This window comes from Sebastes umbrosus, chromosome 8 (genome assembly GCF_015220745.1).
Source record: "Sebastes umbrosus isolate fSebUmb1 chromosome 8, fSebUmb1.pri, whole genome shotgun sequence".
In the NCBI taxonomy this organism is placed as follows: Eukaryota; Metazoa; Chordata; class Actinopteri; order Perciformes; family Sebastidae; genus Sebastes; species Sebastes umbrosus.
In genome coordinates this window covers 20,230,094-20,250,731 of record NC_051276.1, presented here as the reverse complement: position 1 = coordinate 20,250,731, position 20,638 = coordinate 20,230,094, and the positions used below count along the sequence as shown (strand labels likewise).

The window sequence follows — 20,638 nt, the reverse complement described above, 5'->3', positions numbered from 1 at the left end:
CATATTACGATTTTTTAGTAGTAATAATGATAATGATATTGCACAGTCATTAAACAGTTGTACACAGCTATAACAATCATGTGCCTCTTTGTCCATCCAGAAAAATAAATGAATAAAATATTTAAAAATAAATAAATAAAAGTTGTGTAAGCACCACCAGGCCGTTTTTAAAACACATGACGTCACCATCGGCGTACGCCGGCGTCGTAATGATGCGGACCCAGCAGTTATAGACCAATGACGTCACCCGATTGAATAGATAGAACCCCCTTCGACTGGGTGCTGATTGGACTGTGCGTCACCATAGTAATCTACGGTTGGTTCTACTAAACGTCAATCAAATTTTGGGCGGCAATCTATGGGCAGGCCCCGCCCATAGACGGCCACACTTTGCACCCATTGGTCAGCTCGTTTCTTCAGCCTCTTTCCTATTGGTCCATACAAGCTGTCAATCACAATCCCCAACGTCCTCTCACGGAGCTGAAGATAACAAGCAGAGTGATTTTTCACAACGAAACGAAAGCGGGGATGTTTCAGACGCGACTGACTGACAAGCATTTTTGTTGTTATTGGACCTTTTATTAATTTTACCCGATGTCTCCGCTGAACTGTACACACTTGGACGTTTTGAATGAGTCGACTTCGTTATCATTCAGGACCATATGTTGAGAAAACCCGAGCCTAATAGTAACTACACAGCTGTGCTGCCAAGAAGAGGAGATAATACACACTCAAAGTGACACTGCCAACTAATAGGACACGGAACAGAGGATAATCTGGCCCTGAGGATAACCTGCTCAATCTCCTGGCGTCGAGAAGAAGATAAATTAGTTGGCTTGGTGCGAAGATAACAGCTCACTACTAGCGACGGTCGCCAACACTGTCACCTCAACACAGAGAAGAAGAAACAAGCGTCCAGTCAACGTCCAGGTAATTAATAGTTGCGATCATATTTCAACTCTGTGTTGATGGCTAATTGGCCCCAACACACTTGGCAATAAGTGTGTCTAGCCACTGGATATTAAACCTCCATAAACCAGCCTAGAGTCATAGTAGTAATCTCTATATGAACACATTTCTGCCTCCACCACCATTTCACAGTGTGGGGCTTCATTCTCTCCTCAATTTATGGGAGATTATGGGACTATTTGGGGGGAATATAGGAAGAAAAAAGCCTCTCACTATTTTGCTGCTGCGTGCAAATGTCACAGCATCTTGCAGAATTATAGTATTCAGAAGTGGCTCTGGCACTCAGGAATCTATTGAAGTCAAGCAAGGTGATCCAAGGCTCTGAATATCCCTCAGAGTAAAGCATGTTGTATATCTGCCAGGTGCAGTTTAGGCTTCAGTTTGGAGATTATGGACTATTTTGGGGGAATATAGGAAGCAAATAGCCTCTCACTATTATGTGATCTCACTATGCAAATGTCACAGCATCATTGTTTTAGGTTTAACACAGGAAGGTACAACAGTTTAGTTTCTTGCAAGACTATGAAATGAAGATCATCCCAAACATTTACAAGGCAAACAAAATATGAATCAGGAGAATGATGCACAAGACAATAGTAGCAAAAAGCCTCTCACTATTTCTCTGCTGCCTGCAAATGTCACAGCATCTTACAGAAGTATAGTATTCAGAGGTGGCTCATGGTACAGCCATTTGTTTAGCCTATAGAAGTCGCACACAGGTATCTTAAGTGGTATTAAAGTCAATCAAGGTGATTGTTTTAGGTTTAACACAGGAAGGTACAACAGTTTAGTTTCTTGCAAGACTATGAAATGAAGATCATCCCAAACATTTACAAGGCAAACAAAATATGAATCAGGAGAATGATGCACAAGACAATAGTAGCAAATAGCCTCTCACTATTTCTCTGCTGCCTGCAAATGTCACAGCATCTTGCAGAAGTATAGTATTCAGAGGTGGCTCATGGTACAGCCATTTGTTTAGCCTATAGAAGTGTGCACACAGGTGGTACATCTAAGTGGTATTGAAGTCAATCAAGGTAAGATAAGATAAGATGAACCTTTATTAATCCCCGGGGGGAAATTCAGGTGTCAAAGCAGCAAAGCACAGATACAGAGGTACAGGTGTACAAAAAGATTATTAAACAATAAATAGAAATACAGAATGGACATAGTGAATGGACATAGCGTGTACCGTCGGTCAATAAAAAAATGTAGTGTACAATAAATAGATGTAATATGTGCAGTCTATGAAATGGTATATTGGATGTAATGTAAAGTAAGTTTAAAGTTTAAAGTGCACCAGTGGTTAGAAGAGGTGGTTGCAGGTAGTGCAGATAGATGCAGATAGTCCAGATAGTGCAGGTGATGCAGATAGTCCAGATAGTGCGTGTTTAAGTTTAAGGTAGTGCAGGTGATGCAGATAGTCCAGATAGTGCGTGTTTAAGTTTAAGGTAGTGCAGGTGATGCAGATAGTCCAGATAGTGCAGTTGTCATCTGGGGTCAGCCTTGGTTGTGGAGCCTGACGGCTACCAGCAAGAAGGATTGACCCAGAAGCTTTGTGTTGTGCCGAGGGGGGATGAGTCTATGACTGAAGGTGCTCCTCATCATGACTAGCTCATCATGTAGGGGGTGGGAGGGGTTCTCCAGGATATCATCCAGCTTCCTCCTCATCCTCCCCTCTCAAAATCAAGGTGACTTTTTTTTAGGTTTAACACAGGGAGATACAACAGTTTAGTTTCTTGCAAGACTATGAAATGAAGATCATCCCAAACAATTACAAGGCAAAAAAAATCAGGAGAATGATGCACAAGACAATTTCCAAGGCTCTGAATATCCCTCAGAGTAAAGCATGTTGTATATCTGCTAGGTGCAGTTTAGGACAGTAAGTGTGGAAGAACTGGCGAGGAAGAGCCACCAAGAGGCATGAATGATGTGTTTCAGGATTCACAGTTTTTACAGGAGTAAATCAGTGTTAAAAGAAAAAAAACAAAGCATTATACATTATGCTGCTGGGATGCTTTTCTGCTACCATAAAAGAAATTAGCAACATGCTGGTGTATCCTGTCAAAAAAGCTTCCGCAGACTGTTAGAGGATTGCATATTTGCATAGTTTCAATGATGCAAAGATGTAATAGCAGGGTGTAATGTCTTACTTCAAGCACCTTCATGGAAATACAATCCACAGCACACTGTCATAACCTGACAGTGATGTGTTGCACGAGTAGTTATGCAGAGTAAAATTACTAACTTGTACAAGGCATTTCCTGGAGGACATTTGATCAGGTTGACAAGCTTCAGTGTCACCACAAATGAACTCTGCCGCAGACATGACTAGTGCCGGCTGATGGCCACTGCAATTCAAAAGCACCTGGAATATCTAAAAAAAAAAAGGTAGCCTTAGGTGGAGGTTCAGGTGCAGGGTGAAGCAAGAAAGTCTTTTAAGTCAATACGGTCTGAGTGGTTGTGGAGCCTCGAGGCAGACGGAAAACAAACACTCAATCAGGGTCAGATATCTCTTTTATAATCCTGGCTGAAGAGAGCTATGCGTTCTGGAGAGGGGACTTGATAGTGTATAAAAAGAGAGGACAGCAGCCTGGCTTTAGCCCCCCAGTCCTGGAAACCCCCTGCTTTTTCCACTTAACAAAGACAAGTATTTATGTTTTTGGAGAGAGCGTCATTCAAGAGTTCTGTGGGAAAAATTGCTCTTGTGGTGTTTTCCTTGTGATCACCCTGCAGAAGATGCAGATGCTCTTGTTTGATGAGATTATATCAGTTTTCTCTCTCATTCATAGTTCTCAAAGGCAATTCTTACATTTAATCTACTAATGAAATGCCATACTTGAGACCTCAAAAATAGGGCGGATTTCTAAACAAAAGCGCGGGGGGTCTGGGAAATTTTGAGTTTCAGAGACTTTGTTTCCTGCCTCCTGGTGACTTCTAAAGAATGAAAATAACAAAATAATAAGTACACTGCAAGAGCATTTTTATGTCAAATAGGTCTACTTTTAATTTTACTTTTCATTCTCAGGAAAAGGAAACTGAATAATTCGTTCCTCTGGCATGAACTTGTGGGAATCTCTAGCGTAAACTAATATTCATCAGTATTCATTCATTGATTCATTGACCACTGCACTCTAAAACCCATTATTACCAATGGCTTGCGTCGCACCATGACGGCATTTTGCTTTGTTGAGCAAAGCCCAACTTTGGGTGCTGCATGCTGTGATGTGTGGCGAGCGCAGGTCAAACTTGTTGTGTCGCGAACAGCTCTCTTTCGCCGGGAAACGACATTTGGTGTAGCTCTATTGTCGTCCGAGTGGAAACAGTAGGGATTATACACGCTGTACAGAGCCAGAAACAGGTTGTGATAACGAAAAGAAAAAAAAAAATTGTGAAAAAACAGGAAAATTGTGATGCTAGGAGAGGGCCATGAAAAACTGGAGTCTTCTGGAAAAATCGGGAGGGTTGGCAAGTATGCAAAATGCTACAGTATTTTAACCATTCTCATTCTCCCTGTCGCAGTGTTTTGAGGATGAACCACTTATCCATCAGCGAGCTATGTTGCCTGTTTTGCTGTCCACCGTGCCCCAGCAAGATCGCCTCCAAGCTGGCCTTCCTGCCCCCAGAGCCCACCTACAGCCTCATGTCCGATGACAGCGGCAGCAAATGGACGCTGAACCTCTCCGAGCGCGCCGACTGGCAGTACTCGTCCCGCGAGAAGGACGCCATCGAGTGCTTCATGACTCGCACCTCGAGAGGGAACCGCATCGCCTGCATGTTTGTCCGCTGCTCACCCAGCGCCCGATACACGCTATTATTCTCCCACGGAAACGCAGTGGACTTGGGCCAGATGAGCAGCTTCTACATCGGCCTGGGTTCACGGATCAACTGCAACGTCTTCTCCTACGACTACTCGGGTTATGGGGCGAGTTCCGGGAAACCCTCGGAGAAGAACCTGTATGCTGATGTAGACGCCGCCTGGCAGGCACTCCGGTCACGGTAAGGAGAGGTGATGATGGAAGGAGGGGAGATGGGAGAACCTGTACACAGATGTTGGCGCAGCCTGTAGAGAAAGGATGCAGTGATTGATTAGTAGTGATGAATGCATCAACATTAGAGTAATTGAATAGCACGCAGACCCTAAACTTTGTTTCTCACAAGGTAGTTGCAAAATAGAACTTAAATGGCAACGTAGATCAAACACTAGAGACTGGTGAGTTAAGCCCCATGAACTTTTAGGGGGTGAATCGCATTCCCACAAGTGGATGAACACCTGAAATGCACTGCATGATGTAAACCTGCATGCAGTAAATGGTGTCCCAGATCTTAAGTGGAAAGGGAAGTAACATTCCCATATAGTGCATGCCCTAAATAGTTTATGTAATGGTTGCTCTGCATATAATAAGTCACAAATGAAGCTGGCAGCTGTATAAACCGTGAGGAAAGAGTCATATTAATAGCAACTCTATTCATGTCTATTCATGTCATTCTCGTTTGACAGCTTTGTAATGGTAACGAGAGATAATGTTGTGTATATCAACAATCGTAACCTTTCCTGGTTTTCTCATGCTGTGGATGTCTACAGGTGAGTGTAGTAAATGGGGACAACTAGAATAAAAGCTGATGTAAAGTAAAATCTGAAGAAACTGCGCTGATGTAGTTTGATATGGAAAATCACAGAGACATGAAGAGACGACTAAAACAGCTGGAATAGAGAGAAAGTTGAAGATGTGAAGAGTCTTGGTGGAGGGATGATTAGCCTGGACCTGATAAAATCATGGGTGGAGATGACAGGAATGGTTCAGTAGGGATGACATGATGTTCTTCTGGGCAGTAATATTATAGGAGCGTGTTTTTCTATGATTATGCTGGACAGCCTTATGTAGGTGTGAGTGGGTGCTCTGCTGCATCTTTTTGCTCTGTGGGCTATGAATAGACTGATATTTATCGGTCGATATCGACTTCTACTGATTTTGCAGCTGATAAAATGTACTTATTCTGTGCTTCTTGTTGTTGATGTATCACAGCTTTGTGATGATAACGAAACAAGCAAGGATCCCCCCTGGACTCTTTGTGGTTTCATATTGCAGATGGTCTAGAGGAATTCAGTGTTTAATTCCTGCTCTATTACAGTATATTAGTTCATGTAGTTTTTAAAAATAGATTTACTCCTGGAAAACAATTTTTCTTAATTTCATCATGCTGTTTTCTTTCTCTTTTCACGAAGCTCAATACTGAATAAATTCTTAATGAAATGACAACAAAAGAAGACACTATGCGGATATATACTTTAACTCTGAATAATTTATATCTGTCCAAAATCCTATATGGTCTATCACTACTTACTGCAGGCATGGACTGATAACGCCTCTCTACCTGAGCAGTCTGTTTGTGTCCCCTCACTTCCTTCCATCCATGTTTAACCCTCTCGTCATCTCCTCCTTTTGTCTTTTTGTAACACCATAGGCATTGTACTCCATGTCTTTGGGGCTGGGGTTAGCAGGGGTCTCACAAGCATTCAATACACACACATATGTAGAGCTGAAACAATTAGTTGAGGAATCGATTTGTCGATAGATATCAGGGTTAATGTTTATTTTCATCTTGCTGAGTCGGGCAAGAGGGTCAGAAATCTACATGCCCAAAATATTTTTTTCTATTACGGCAAACTGCGCAACCCACATCCTCTTATGTCACCCAACTAAACTTACGTTTCCCCATAAACTTTGTCTTTACCCGCTGTCAGAGTGAGTGCCTGATCGGTACTGTGCATGTGCAACTCTCAACAGAGATGAGAAGGAAATGAGATGGCAAGTTTAGTTTATTTATAGAGCACATTTAAAAACAGCAAAAGTTGAACAGAAGTGCTGTGAAGTGGTAAAACAATACAACAATACAATATATAAGAAGGCTCACTCCTTAGCTACTCCTATCATCAGCTCCAGTTTACTTCTTTTTAGCCACTTACCCAATCGGGCAAGTGAGATGCTAGATTTATTTGCCCAAAGTGGCATTTTACTTGCCCAGGCAAGCCTTATTGTTGAGTCCTGGATAGTAATTGGCAAAATAATTTATTTGAGTCATTTTTCTTAGCAAATTTGTGCGACATTTTCTGGTTCCAATGTCTCAAATATTTTCTATGATTTTAAACTAAATATATTTGGGGGTTTGACTGTTAATGGGACAGAGCAAGCAATTTGAAGAGGACACCTTGGGTTTTGGGAAATTGTTGGGAAATGATATTATATGCAATAAATGGATTTCATCGAGGAAATAGTTGACGGATTAATTGATAGTGAAAATAACTGTTAGCTGCAGCCCTATACACATGCGTAGATGCTCTTTCTTTACATAAACAGAGTAGGATATGAGGGAAGAGGCAGTGTACAGTGTTTGTGTTTGTGTAAGTGAAAATAATATGTCCATCATATTTGTGCCTTTTTTGTTTATGTGGATGAGGGGGGAATAAAAGTTCATCCAGTAGGCCTGGTTGTTTTTGTATACTTCCTGCTGGAAGACAAACAAATGACTATTTAGAGAGGAGATGGGGAACGTCGGCTCAAGAGCCAAAGCAGTGTAAATTAACCACAAAGAGAAAAAGTAGGACTCCAGTGTGGAGTGCCACTCCCGAGTCAATGCTTATGTGGGTGTATGTTCTTTCTGTGGTTTACGAAAGTGTTGGCGCTGCAGAGATTTAAAAGAGAACTGATGTTACTGTTTCTTAGCTACTGACTCTCTCTCTGCACTTCTTTTACATTTTACACAATCTACCATATCACAGAATATACTGAGTGGTCTTCTGTAAATAAGGACCGTTTAAGTAAGGAAGCTGGCAAGTTAAACAGGAAACTGTTGATCATAAAGGTTGTGCATACAGGAAACAGGCCACTGCTGTGAAGAAGAACCTGCTTTTCTGGTGGCCAGCCTGACACTTCTGTGTCTGCGTACGTGTGTGTGAACAAATGCATTCCTTTGCTTTAAAGAAAACCTTTCTGTCACTTGTGTTTTCAATTAAGTACGCTTCATTGCCATGAATGCCTCACAAACAGTTTCACCAAAGCTTTAATTACAATGTCAAATTTGATAGAAAGGAAAAGAGATGAAGGCAGTCTGGACCGTCTGAAACCTATTCTTTCTTTTTCCTTTCTATTCACAACACACAGCTTGAAAGAGAAAGGAGCACTTAAGGCTGCTGTGTTGTTCTGCTTTTTCATGTTTTCTTGTTTTCCAGCTCACTTACTTATTTTTGTTGATACAGCAAGGAATCTCCCACTCCCACACATAGTCGTGACCAGCACTGAAATTTGCTTTGAAATTTCATTTACTCTGAGCGAAGCAAAACACATGCTTCAAATAATATCAAATGACGCTTGGTGATTTGTGCGTGGGGCAGGAGGTGGTGTGAGCAATTCTTGACATCAATGCACAACTTGTTGGCTACTCTTTTTTTATTCAAGCTCAGTTATATAGTCTAGATAAAAGTTTGCATGGAGCAACTTATTTTCCCTGTCTGTCTTCTCCACACTGTGTGGCCAGAGGTGCATGATGTTGAAATGTTTTTCTATAGTCCTTTTCATTTTATTGTACAACACATCTAGTTTCCACTAGTGAACTTATTTGCGTGGAGTAATTCATACTGTAGCTGTAACAGTAACAGTATGTGGATGTCTAAAAAGCATTGCTTTATTAATAGCTATTTTTTAAGTTTGAAGAGTTGTTAGTTTCAACATTTTTATTGATGCGTGAGTGTGTAATGCAGAAAGGGCACCACAATCAATAGTGGAAAAGTACACAACACCAAGGGATTTTGAGAATGACAAAGAAAGGGAAAAAAACAATAACCCAATAGAATAACCCACCCCCGTGGGAATAATAATAATATCAATAAAAAAGAAAGACAGAGATAAAAAAAATATACATAATAATAATAATAAGTAAGTAAATAAATAAATAACATTTTATAAATCTCAACAGAAAAATACTAAATAAATACTTTAAAATAAATAAATACAAATAAATTTAATTAATAAAAATACATAAAATAAATAAACCCTATTGACCATATAGACATTGTAAAATCACCAAAATTGACATACATATGTCATCAATTTCAAAAGTCTGAACACGCATGTATGATGAGTTGTGATGCTCAGTGCATCCTGCATATGGTCACATGTGACTCAAGTTGGCAAAATATTAGCTGATTGTCTGATGAAGTCAAATCTGTGGGGAACTGACATATGGTCTTATTTTATTTGTTGATTTCTTTGGCTATAAAAAGAAAACAGTAGTACGTCATGAGCCAGATGTCTCTGTGCCCAACCCTATCATGACAAGTACCTTGTGTGCGCCTTGAATAACAGCATGACTTATTATATAATTTGCCTAGGCCAAATAAACTTGTAAGTTGGGCTGGCTATTTGCCTACCTGTGTTACTGGTTGTAATAATAGCTGTAACAAACTACCTGTTTCTGTACATGATGTTAATCAGCGCTATTCAAAAAAAAGGGCAGAGCAGGTATCGGCGTCACCCAGCATCAGACTCAGACACTGTATCACATGGCTTTGTAGTTTAATCAGGAAAGAAGACTCTTCAAGATCACATGAGACACTTTCTGAAACAAGGAAATGACTTGAAATTTAAGAAGCCTCAACTTGCGTGTATACTGTACAACACTCTCAAAAACCAAGTCTGAATGCCAGCTTGTCATGACATTTCTTTTATGGATGTCCGTTCTACTAATGCCACAGTAAGAGAGCGTAAAACAAAATATGTCTGTCTGAATAATGGCATTATGGCAATGTCCCCATTTGAATGAATGAACAAAACTTTTATTGCCCTTAGGGGAATTTGCTTTGCACAAAGAGACATCAACAACCATATATGACAGCACATAATATAACATAAACCATGAGCATCATAAAGACATCATAAAATATTTGTTAATATTTGCATAAAATGCAGATGCCACTTTTCATGCAAAGATAAGAATAAGGCTAGATGTTAGAATATACCTTTTTACATTTGGGACTTTATGAACACTACAAAATGGACTGGCAGACTATCAAAGGGTTAAAAAAGGAGAGCACCATTATGTAATGTGATGTGATGTGGCACACAGAATGCACTTGTCATGATAGGGTTGGGCACAGAGACATCTCGCTCATGACGTACTACTGTTTTCTTTTTATAGCCAAAGAAATCAACAATTGAAATAAGACCATAAGTCAGTTCCCCAAGTCCATTTTGCATACTAAATATACATATGCTATATTTGGCTTAACCAAATGACAAGCGCTCATGTAAAATTTGTGGCTAGGATGCCTGATCACTGGCAACAATTTCTTCTGCCTTTTATTGGCATGTCAGTATCACTCTTTCTGCCTCTCCAGTTGCAGTGTATATATCATGTTCATGGTCCCGCTGTCAGGATTGTCAACACTAAACTGCTTATGTTGCCACGCATCAGACTTTTTTTGGTTGGTGATACTCCGCTAAGGCCTCCAAACCCATGACATTATATCAGCTCAACAGGCACTTGAGTTTAACATTGATACGGTTTGCCATTTTCTTACACAAAGAGAATGAAACGATGACAGTTTCAAGGACATTTCACAACCACTCAGAGCTAATTGCTTGCTAATCACTTGAATTATAAAATGGAACTTCAAGTCTCATTCATGGGCACAAATTACAAGTTAAGAGGGGATTTATTAACAGAAAATATGATGGAAATATTGTATCTTTATTAGGGCTGTCAAAGTTAAGACGATATATTAAGGCAAATTTGTTTTAATGCCACTAGTTTTTCTTTCGGAGGTTGTACCGCGCTCAGTTTTGTACCGGGCTCAGTTTTAAAGCTAGAGTGAAGATACTTGTATCATATGAAACTAGAGGAATCAATTAGTACCAACCATGTCATACTAGCTTGTATGACATGGAGGCTAAATAACACTCCAAACTTGCGGTAAATTTTGGCAAATTTTTTGGGTCCGTTGACCTCTGACCTCAAGATATGTGGATGAAAATGGGTTCTATGGGTACCCACGAGTCTCCCCTTTACAGACACGCCCACTTTATGATAATCACATGCAGTTTGGGGCAAGTCATAGTCAAGTCAGCACACTGACACACTGACAGCTGTTGTTGTCTGTTGGGCTTGAGTTTGCCATGTTATGATTTGAGCATATTGTTTTATGCTAAATGCAGTACCTGTGAGGGTTTCTGGACAATATTTGTCATTATTTTGTGTTGTTAATTGAGTCCCAATAATAAATATATACATACATTTGCATAAAGCAAACATATTTGCCCACTCCCATGTTGGTAAGTGTATTAAAAACTTGACAAATCTCCATTTAAGGTATATTTTGAAAGGATAAAAAATGTGTGTAATAAGGCCCTTAGTATCATGTATTATCTGCCTTATTGGCTCCGCTGTCTGTGTCTGATGGTTTGAATGCTGTGCCAGATTCATAATTGACTCTGTGATAGAAAGAGGGTACAACCCAGCCTTTTGACCCTGCCAAGCATGAATCAACTAGATTGTGTTGATCACATCAAAAGACCTCTCTGCATGGCCTTGCATTAGTCGGCTGCCTCGACCCTCGTGCATGTCTCTCATGTTAGATCAGACGCACAGCCTGAAGAAGAGAGCGGCACTCAGATCTCTGTCAGTTTCTCCGCTTGTTGTACTGTGTCTTCTTTTACTCATTTGACATTTTGAACAGATTCAGTCTTTCTCTGCTTCTGCTTTTTGCTTCCAATCGTTTTCTCCTTATGATTCAACAGTAAGCAAATTCCCCTTCTCTCTGAGTGTTGACACGCTTTACTCCTCAGTCATATGACAGAGGGCAGCCACCTGTCACTTTGCAAACAGTAGTCGGTCACAGCTGCTCAGCCAGGCACACAGGATATTCTCCTGTGTTCTTTTGTTCAGCCATGGCAGATGAGGCACTCCCTTCACCTGAGCAGGGAGTGTATCGGATGATTCAGCAATTGTATGAGTCGGCATGTTTATACACTCACAATTACGATTACGCAAACTAATAGAAGAGTGAGTCAGGTGTCCTATTTGTTGTTCGGCATTAGAAGAAATCGAGCTTGCGAAAAAAGTAGATTATTGACTAAAATTCTGTATGCGTGTGTGTTTTCCACTACAGAATGGCACTGTATAATTTTCTTTTCCTTGGGATGAGATGGAGGCGGGCCAGCAGTCAATCCTGCTAGCCTAATATTGAGCGGTAGCTTAGCAACCCATTACCAATGAGCTTTCAGACGGAGGTCTTCCCACACTATGGCCAATAAAAACAAACTCACTTCCTGGTCAATCATCATATTGATCGAAATCAAAACGCCATCCGTCTTCTCAGGCGTTCAATAGTGGGGAGAAGTTCTCACAAACATGGACACAGAAAGGCGACCCATTGTGTCTATGCATTGTTTACTCTACTTGACATATCATTGGCGATCAGGCAAAGTTAGACAAACGCTGCTGTGTCTGTTAGTCAGTTGGGTGGAGTGCGATCGCTCACCTGACTGGGCTTAGCACAGAGCAACAGGACCTGAGATTAGTGATGCCGGTACTTGCATAATATGTACTTATTGGCATCTTAATATTTAGTTTACTCTTACTGATTTATTTATTTTTTTAAATGTGGAGTCATTGAGATCTAGGGCTGTTCTAAATACCATTTTTTTGGTGTTGAAGCTTCGGTGACAAATATTTGAAGGTATTTGAAGCTTTGGGACAGTGCTGTACTACTGGACACCCACACACCTCTACACACAACAAAGAGTGATATCCGTCTTAGAATAAGTAATAACTAATGTTGAATATTAATAATGAATAATGTGTGACCATTCCTTATTTCATGGCCTATTTTGGGATTTATACATTATTATTACCTACTTGTATATATAAAAAAACTAAAAACGAAGCATTCAAATACTGATTTGGAGGTCAATTACCATGGCAACGGTCGAAGCCTTCGGGTCAGCCCTATTCAGATCTCAACATGTATTTATTCGCGGGACAAATTTGTAGAGCTATTAATCAATCAGTTGTCAACTATTACATTTATTGCCAACTATTTTGATAATCGATTAATCGTTTTGAGTAATTTTTCAAAATTCTCTAATTCCAGCTTCTTAAATGTGAATATTTTCTGGTTTCTTTACTCCTCTATGACAGTAAACTGAATATCTTTGAGTTGTGGACAAAACAAGACATGTAAGGGATAATGTACAGCGAGCTGGTCATTGTTGTGAAATAATCCCCACTAGCTGTACATTATCCTGCTTATTACACGGCTACTTACTTAAGACATCAATAATTTACACAAAAATGGTCCTCCAGTGTCTGACATCAGAACTGCACCCATAGCAACGGTCTGTTATACATAGAAAGAATAGTAGAACGCAGTGATTGACCAGTCAGAATCGAGTATTCAACACAGCCCTGTAATAATTGAGGATGTCATCTTGGGATTTGGGAAGCACTGATTGACATTTTTCACCATTTTCTGACATTTTATTGACCAAACAACCAATCTATTAATCGAGGAAATACTCGACAGATTAATCGACAATGAAAATAATCATTAGTTGCAACCCTACAAATCTGTGTAAGCAAGTATACAGTGGAAGGACATGAGTAAAAAGGTGCTAAGCATAATAACAGATCATTGCAGCGCCTCAGTGAAGGATCCCCCTGCTGTAGTGCAGATGGTACACTAATCTGTTAAAAATGCCTGTGCATATGTTCAGGATGTCCTAAAAATATCTATTAGTCATTGTGACTGCTATGGGATGAGAATATTTTTGGTCTTCAGGGAGGAAGAGGTGGGCAGCCAAGAGGGAGCGAGAGACAGAATAGGGGAACGCAGGAGGATGTGATGCATAATAGATTGGATTTGTGTCAGGAGACTAAATTGATGAAGGTTTGGGGGAGGGACGTAACCATGGAGCATGGCTGGCAATGGCTCGGTGAGGTCTATTCAAGCTGAAATGCAATGGAGAGAATTGCAGGCTTGTGTTGGCCGGTCCGGGGGGGTTGCATCTTGTGTGGAACTGGGTTGGTCAAAGCCTGTCATAGTGCCGTCTTAACACGAGTGCAGCTGCAGATCTGCACTCTCCTCTTCTTTCCTGAATGTGTGAACAGAAGCCACAGCAGTCCATCTAACAGTGCCAAGATAGCAGGTTAGAGGTTAGAATGACCTTGTTGTAAATGGAGGGTCACAGGTCCAAGCCTTGCATTATTCATTGTCCTCGAGCAAAACACTCCTACTAGCACATTGTTGGGTTAAGTGTAAACATTCCAAGTTATGATTAGGGAAAGCTTTGCAGCAGTATACAATGTCCCTTCACCTGATGACTAATATAAGCTGTCACATGGTTTCAGTTTACCCTCTCTGTGTTGACATTGCACAAGCTGTATGTTGTTATCGACATGTGGTGAGTGTTTATGTGCGTTAGGATTGGCCAGGATTTAGTGGCCTGATACGGCAAAGAACATTGATTAGATGAGCATAAACAAAGGCGATAAGCACAAGTAATATGTGATAACAGATAAACTTGAGGGCAATGCTGATAAAGCTGTTCATTACAGTAAACAAATAACACTGTTGTGACACGTGAGCCGAACCTTTAACTTTTAGTGAACAGGTCACACACATAGACTGTGTATAAAGATGCACCGGAACAGTAAATAAAATGTACATATCAACACTAGAGAAATATATCTATAGATTACACAACATAAATAATATTACAATACACTATAAATATACCCGACTACTACAACTAGCATAAAAAATCTAGTAAAGAGTGCAAATTACAATGTTTTGTTTTTAAATAAAAATTAAATGATGTATGCAAATTTAAAAAGTAAAATTTTGCTTTCAGTGATGACTCTTTTTTTTTTTTTAAGATGATTATGATCAAAACTTCACTTCAGACCCTTGTTAAGGTGCAGAGAAACAACCTTTCAAACTGGACAAAGTGGATTATCATTAAGAGTGATTTAAGCTTTTTTATTTTACTGAACCTGGTAGGTTATAAAAGCAAGATGGCATTTACTTGCAAATTGTAAAACAAAGCCGTTTGTGTGGCAGATCTTTTAGAAGCTGTTAGTCCCAAATCGGACACACTAGAAAGGGCAGTCATTTTATGATACATTTTGTAAAAAGACATGAGATTTTGGCCTCCTTCTCATTGCCCCGCACCTCCCTTTAACAGCCACATTATGTTGTATAATTGAGATAAGCTTTCAGTCCATGAATTGTGTATGGTATCGTCAGCCAACCTTGAAAGTTAATGGTGCCGTTAACCCCACAGCACCCAACAGCCGGCCGTAGCTTTCCCATGCTGTGACAGTATTTTCTCCCATATTTATACTCTGTGAAGGCCAGCTGATACACCAAAGATAAACCATTCATATATTAATGACCGTCTGTGTATGCACATTTCCATGTTCTGTCCGAAGTGGATGAGCCTGCACTTTATTACAGTAGGGCTACATTACTGCAGATTGTTCCTTTGCAAAGGTTGTGTTCTTGTGGAGGTCCTAATTATAATAATCCATCACAGCAGTGTAGAGCGATGTCAGACTTTGGTGTTCATGCGTTGTTCATCACTGTGTATTATAGGACTGCAGTGGCGTAGGCTGTACCGTTAAGCCTGTAATGTTTAGTGTTCTTAATTTTAATAATAGAGTAGAGCAGTGATTTTTGTCAGGCTGGTTGTGGCTGTGCAGTGCAGCCGTGCAGACAGTGATGCAGTGTTCTCCGACTAGGTTTCAGGTTGTCAGCTGACTGCTTGCTTGCTAGAGTGGGTCACGTTCTCCATAATCAGCTGTGGAATGTCTTCTCTTCCGTTTTTTCCCTCCTTCACCCTCAATCCAGTATTAGCGTCTTTTCTTTTTTTGCTCCCTTTCTGCTTGTTTTGCCCTTATCCCTCCTCCTTCCCTCTGAATCACGAGACTACAGCGGTGGTCCTCTCTGTTCAGCTGCTTTGAAAAGCAGCAGACAGCCACTGAACCATGGCTGCGTCCCATCTTTGTCTGCTTGTTTTAGGAGGCCGTATAATCACTGAGTCACTGTAGCGTGACGTTTCAGCCGATAATAGAGCATGAGTAAGTCTCAGTTAGCACACAGGTGTGTGTTTGCATGGAGCAGCATGTGGGGGAAATGAGAGGACGATGGGAAACTAATTGGCAGTCGGAGTATATTTACCATGTGATGGGTAAAAAGCAGTCCTTATCGTGATTACAAAAGTTACCCTTTTACCTTGAGAAGCACGTAAAGAAAATCAACTTTAACCAACTGGTGGATTCCAAAATACAACACATGCCAGCCAAGCTGCTTTTCACAATTAACAAAAGGCCTAACTGAACGCCTGCCAGCATCTACTAGTAGTGTAAATATCCTGTTCGTGACTAGCGAAAGCGTGATGCTCATATATTCTGTGTCCTTCTCGCAGGTATGGCATCCGGCCAGAGAACGTGATCGTGTACGGCCAGAGCATTGGCACTGTGCCCTCTGTGGACCTGGCTTCTCGCTATGAGAGCGCTGCAGTCGTCCTCCACTCCCCACTCACCTCTGGCATGAGAGTGGCCTTCCCCGACACCAAGAAGACCTACTGCTTCGATGCCTTCCCAAAGTGAGTGCACTGTATGTGATACATTTAGCCTGGCTTTCACAGGAGCCATCTGGCCCAAACATCCACAGAAAGGCACACAAACCTCCCTGCACAGATATTCATAACAAAAGCACACATGCATTTTTAAAACACAGCACTATATGAATGAATTTTTGCATCAGGAAGACACACAACCTCGCAAACATAGACTTATATATTTAGATGTGTGTTAAATCAATACGGGGAGTGTTTTTCTTCTTAATGAGCCACAGCGCTTAAAAATATTCTCAATAGCTCCCTCTGGTGGTCAGCTGGCGAACTAGATCTGTTTCATTTCCTCTTTTTTTTGGTGAATTTTAAACATTTAATTTAGGGCTGTCAATTGATTCAAATATTTACTCGCGATTAATCACATGATTGTCCATAGTTAATCCTGATTAATCACAAATTAATCACACATTTTTTTTGTATCTGTTCAAAATATACCTTAAAAGGAGATTTGTCAAGTATTTAATACTCTTATCAACATGGGAGTGGGCAATTATGCTTGCTTTATGCAAATGTATGTATATATTAATTTCTAGAAATCAATTACCAACACAAAACAATAACAAATATTGTCCAGAAACCCTCACAGGTACTGCATTTAGCTTTAACAAATTTGCTCAAGTCATAATATGGCAAACTCAAGCTCAACAGGCAACAACAGCTGTCAGTGTATCAGTGTGCTGACTCGACTATGATTTGCCCCAAACTGCATGTTTTCAAAGGACCCCTTTGAAAATGGCCGTGACAGTTTCTCCTCGCCAAAATTTAGCGTAACTTCGTGGCGCTGTTTAGCCTCCTTCGCTACTAGACAAGCTAGTATGACATGGTTGGCACCAATGGATTCCTTAGGTTTTCTAGTTTCATATGATGCCAGTATCTTCCCTCTAGCTTTAAAACCTGCTACAGAAATATTGATTTGCGTTAATTTGTTAAAGAAATTAGTGGCGTTGAAACAAATTTGCATTAACAAGTTATTATCACATTAACTTTGACAGCCCTGATTTATTTTAATTTTTTATAGTGCTTATGATTACAGTAACTAAACCCAGGTCTTCCTGTCTGTTTTCTAGCATCGACAAGATTTCGAAGGTAACTTCACCAGTACTGGTGATCCACGGCACGGAGGACGAGGTCATCGACTTCTCCCATGGCCTGGCGCTGTACGAACGCTGTCAGCGCCCCGTGGAGCCGCTCTGGGTGGAGGGGGCCGGACACAATGACGTGGAGCTCTACGGACAATACCTGGAGAGACTTAAACAGTTCGTTGCAACTGAGCTGGTCAACTTGTAGAGGAGCTGGGGGGAGAAAAAAAGGGGTGAAGAGGAAGGAAGAGAAGAAAGCGATGGTTTTCAGGAGAGGTTGGATGACGGAGAAGGGGTACAACTTTTCCTTTTGTTTGTGAAGGCTACAACTTTTTTGTGAAGTGTTGCGGGTAGAAGTGGTGTTTGTCTGTGTAGTACTGAAGTTTTGGTGGCAGTCTTCTCTCATTATCGAGCACCTCTCCCCCCCTTGGAGCTCCAGTTTGCCAAGGCCCAGTCAGTACCGTCCACTCCACACACTGCAGCTGTGAACTCCCAAGTACCCATCATTTTGTTTCGCTTTTAGATTTTCTTTTTGTTATGTTGAAAATTGCACATTGTGAAAGTGTGAGAATGAAAGAGGAAGTAGACGTGCACAGACAACATACCATGTGTACATGCAGTGTATGAGAGTGTGTGTGTGTGTGTCACATTTTTGCTGCCTTTTTGAGAAGGACATGGTCCACTGTTCTTAATGGAGCGGTTTTGAGAAACAGCCTTGCTGCAAACTGGACTGGGCCAGACTCTCTCTAATCCAACTGAACTCCATCTGAGGTCAGGTTCGGTCCTACACTCTGCAGCCACCGTGAATTTCTTCTTTTTTTTTGGATTACTGTTTTATTATATTTTTTTATATTATACATTATATTTGCACGTATCAACTGTCACTGAAGAACTGTACAAGACAAACTGACGTTATCTAGCTGTGCCAGTGTTGCCAAATGTTTAGTATAATATATAGCAGAGAGTTGGACACACAAAGAACTTTGTACTACAGAATACATCTAGAAAACATCTCCAAAGCTCTGTTAGCTGTCTCTACTTTTCCATTTAGTCTTAAAATGGTACAATTTGATGCTACATTCAAGAATATAATGCAAGATGGGGCTCCGTCAGCAGTTCATGTAGCCAGTTAAAAGGCTGGGTCTGTTTATCGTTGACCAATTAAGTGTGGGTTATTTCCTCACACTCTGTCTTTTGAAAACACAGTTCTTACTTGAAGGTCAACTCGGAAGTATGAGTATCACTACGCTGTAGTCGATGAGCTGGATGTTTTCAGAACAATTTAGTGCTGGACTAGATATCTGACCCCTCTTTGGAAATGACAAGTATTCGCCTTGATATAGTAACTATTATTAAACCCAGTGTTGACAGTGTTTTTTCTGTCTTTGGGTGTGAAGATATCAAATTGTATGTAGTTATTATTACAGATCTTACGTATGTACCTGAATCAGATCTTTCTAGATGTGTCTTTTTATATGATAACATAACAACTATGTTAACTACTGTGACAGCAGTTAACGGTCTGTGTGCTCTGATCAACACTTAATACCACTAATGCCAATCAGGACTGAATGGTGAACGCTATTACAGCTGGTGTTGATTCCTTTTCAGTTCAGGAAGTTGTTAAAAATGTTGTGTTTTTTTAAGTTATTTACATCATCTGAGCTTAAAAATGAATGGACAATGGGTTAACTTATATCAGCGTAAGTGGCTCAGCATTAAAGGCCTCCGTCATGGACTGAATGTTTTGCTTTTTGTCTTAACTTTATCTTCTTGTCTGCATGGTATTTCTGGATCCATTGTCGTCTGCTGATTTGCCCTTTAATGCTGAGTGAGGCCAAACCAAGCCTCAGCCAGCTGATGACTCCATTAAGGCACTGTAGGTGCGACTGCATGCCATGAATGGCTAGTTTTTGGTTTGCATAAGAGATCTCAATGAATCATTTTTTTATGGGTATTTTTAAATACCTTTTTTTTTAGCCTGTGTTCACAAAAGGGGTCAAATACTGTTGGTAAGTGACAATAAACCAATAAGCCAATAGGTGCTACTGTAAACCTTCAGGTCTGATTACTTACAGGTTGAGAGGAAGCAAGGCTAGCTTTTTGTCGGATTGACCAAGATCCAGATCAGGATTGGTAACTGTTGTTTGTCAGTGATGGTCTACTACTTTTTTCACAACTCATTTGTCTTATAAACACGGTTATACTTTCTTTCATTTCCACTTTGTAAATACTATTTGTACCCGACATGTTGTCACTTTTTTTTTTTTTTTTTCTTTTCTTTTCTTTTCTTTCACAAGCTTTTGTCATCATCTCTCAACTGTCGTTCTTCTAACTTCTCTAACTCTTGATATGACAACTATTAGACCAAGTTAGGCCATTATGTTGGCTTTCAGTTGACCTTTGTACCGGTCACTTTGACTATTGTCATCTCTGATTTGATTTAGATTAATTTTGTATAGCAGATTTCAATACAGAAGGAACTTATATGTAATAACAATATTAATAAAGTAATTCTAACATGGATAGAGCAAATAAAATGGTATTTGAGAAGCAACTCGAATTGTGACTGAACTGTTGATTTTTCTGGGGGAAACATTTTATCTTTCTTAATTTCAGGTTGTCCATTCACGTGTCACACTTGCGTTTCCGAAGTAGAACTCAGAAACTATTTAACTTAGAAACTTCAAATTTGGTATGATGGTTGACAGTGTGGTCTAGTTGTGCCTTTTGGGTGTTAGAAGTCCAGGGTGGCCAACATTTTTGAAATTTTTACAAAAGGGCAAAACCTTTGGCCCTACTTTAGCAGGGGTCAAGCAGTGAGCGGGGCTGTGTGAGCCATGCTCACTTTTGCCTTGTTCTTAATGGTAGTCAGACATTGGAATTTGAATGTGAAAA

At 40.3% G+C, this 20,638-nt stretch overlaps 1 protein-coding gene across 1 annotated transcript; it reads left to right on the top strand.

Annotated features, from left to right (window-relative positions):
• The first annotated feature begins 471 nt into the window (after positions 1-471).
• On the top strand, positions 472-20,303 carry abhd17b (abhydrolase domain containing 17B, depalmitoylase). The gene is made up of 4 exons (XM_037778294.1): positions 472-930; positions 4,492-4,968; positions 16,452-16,631; positions 17,729-20,303. The coding sequence occupies exons 2-4, from the start codon at positions 4,502-4,504 to the stop codon at positions 17,946-17,948; spliced, it is 867 nt and encodes a 288-aa protein (XP_037634222.1). The 5' UTR covers positions 472-930; positions 4,492-4,501; the 3' UTR covers positions 17,949-20,303.
• The last annotated feature ends 335 nt before the right edge of the window (positions 20,304-20,638 follow it).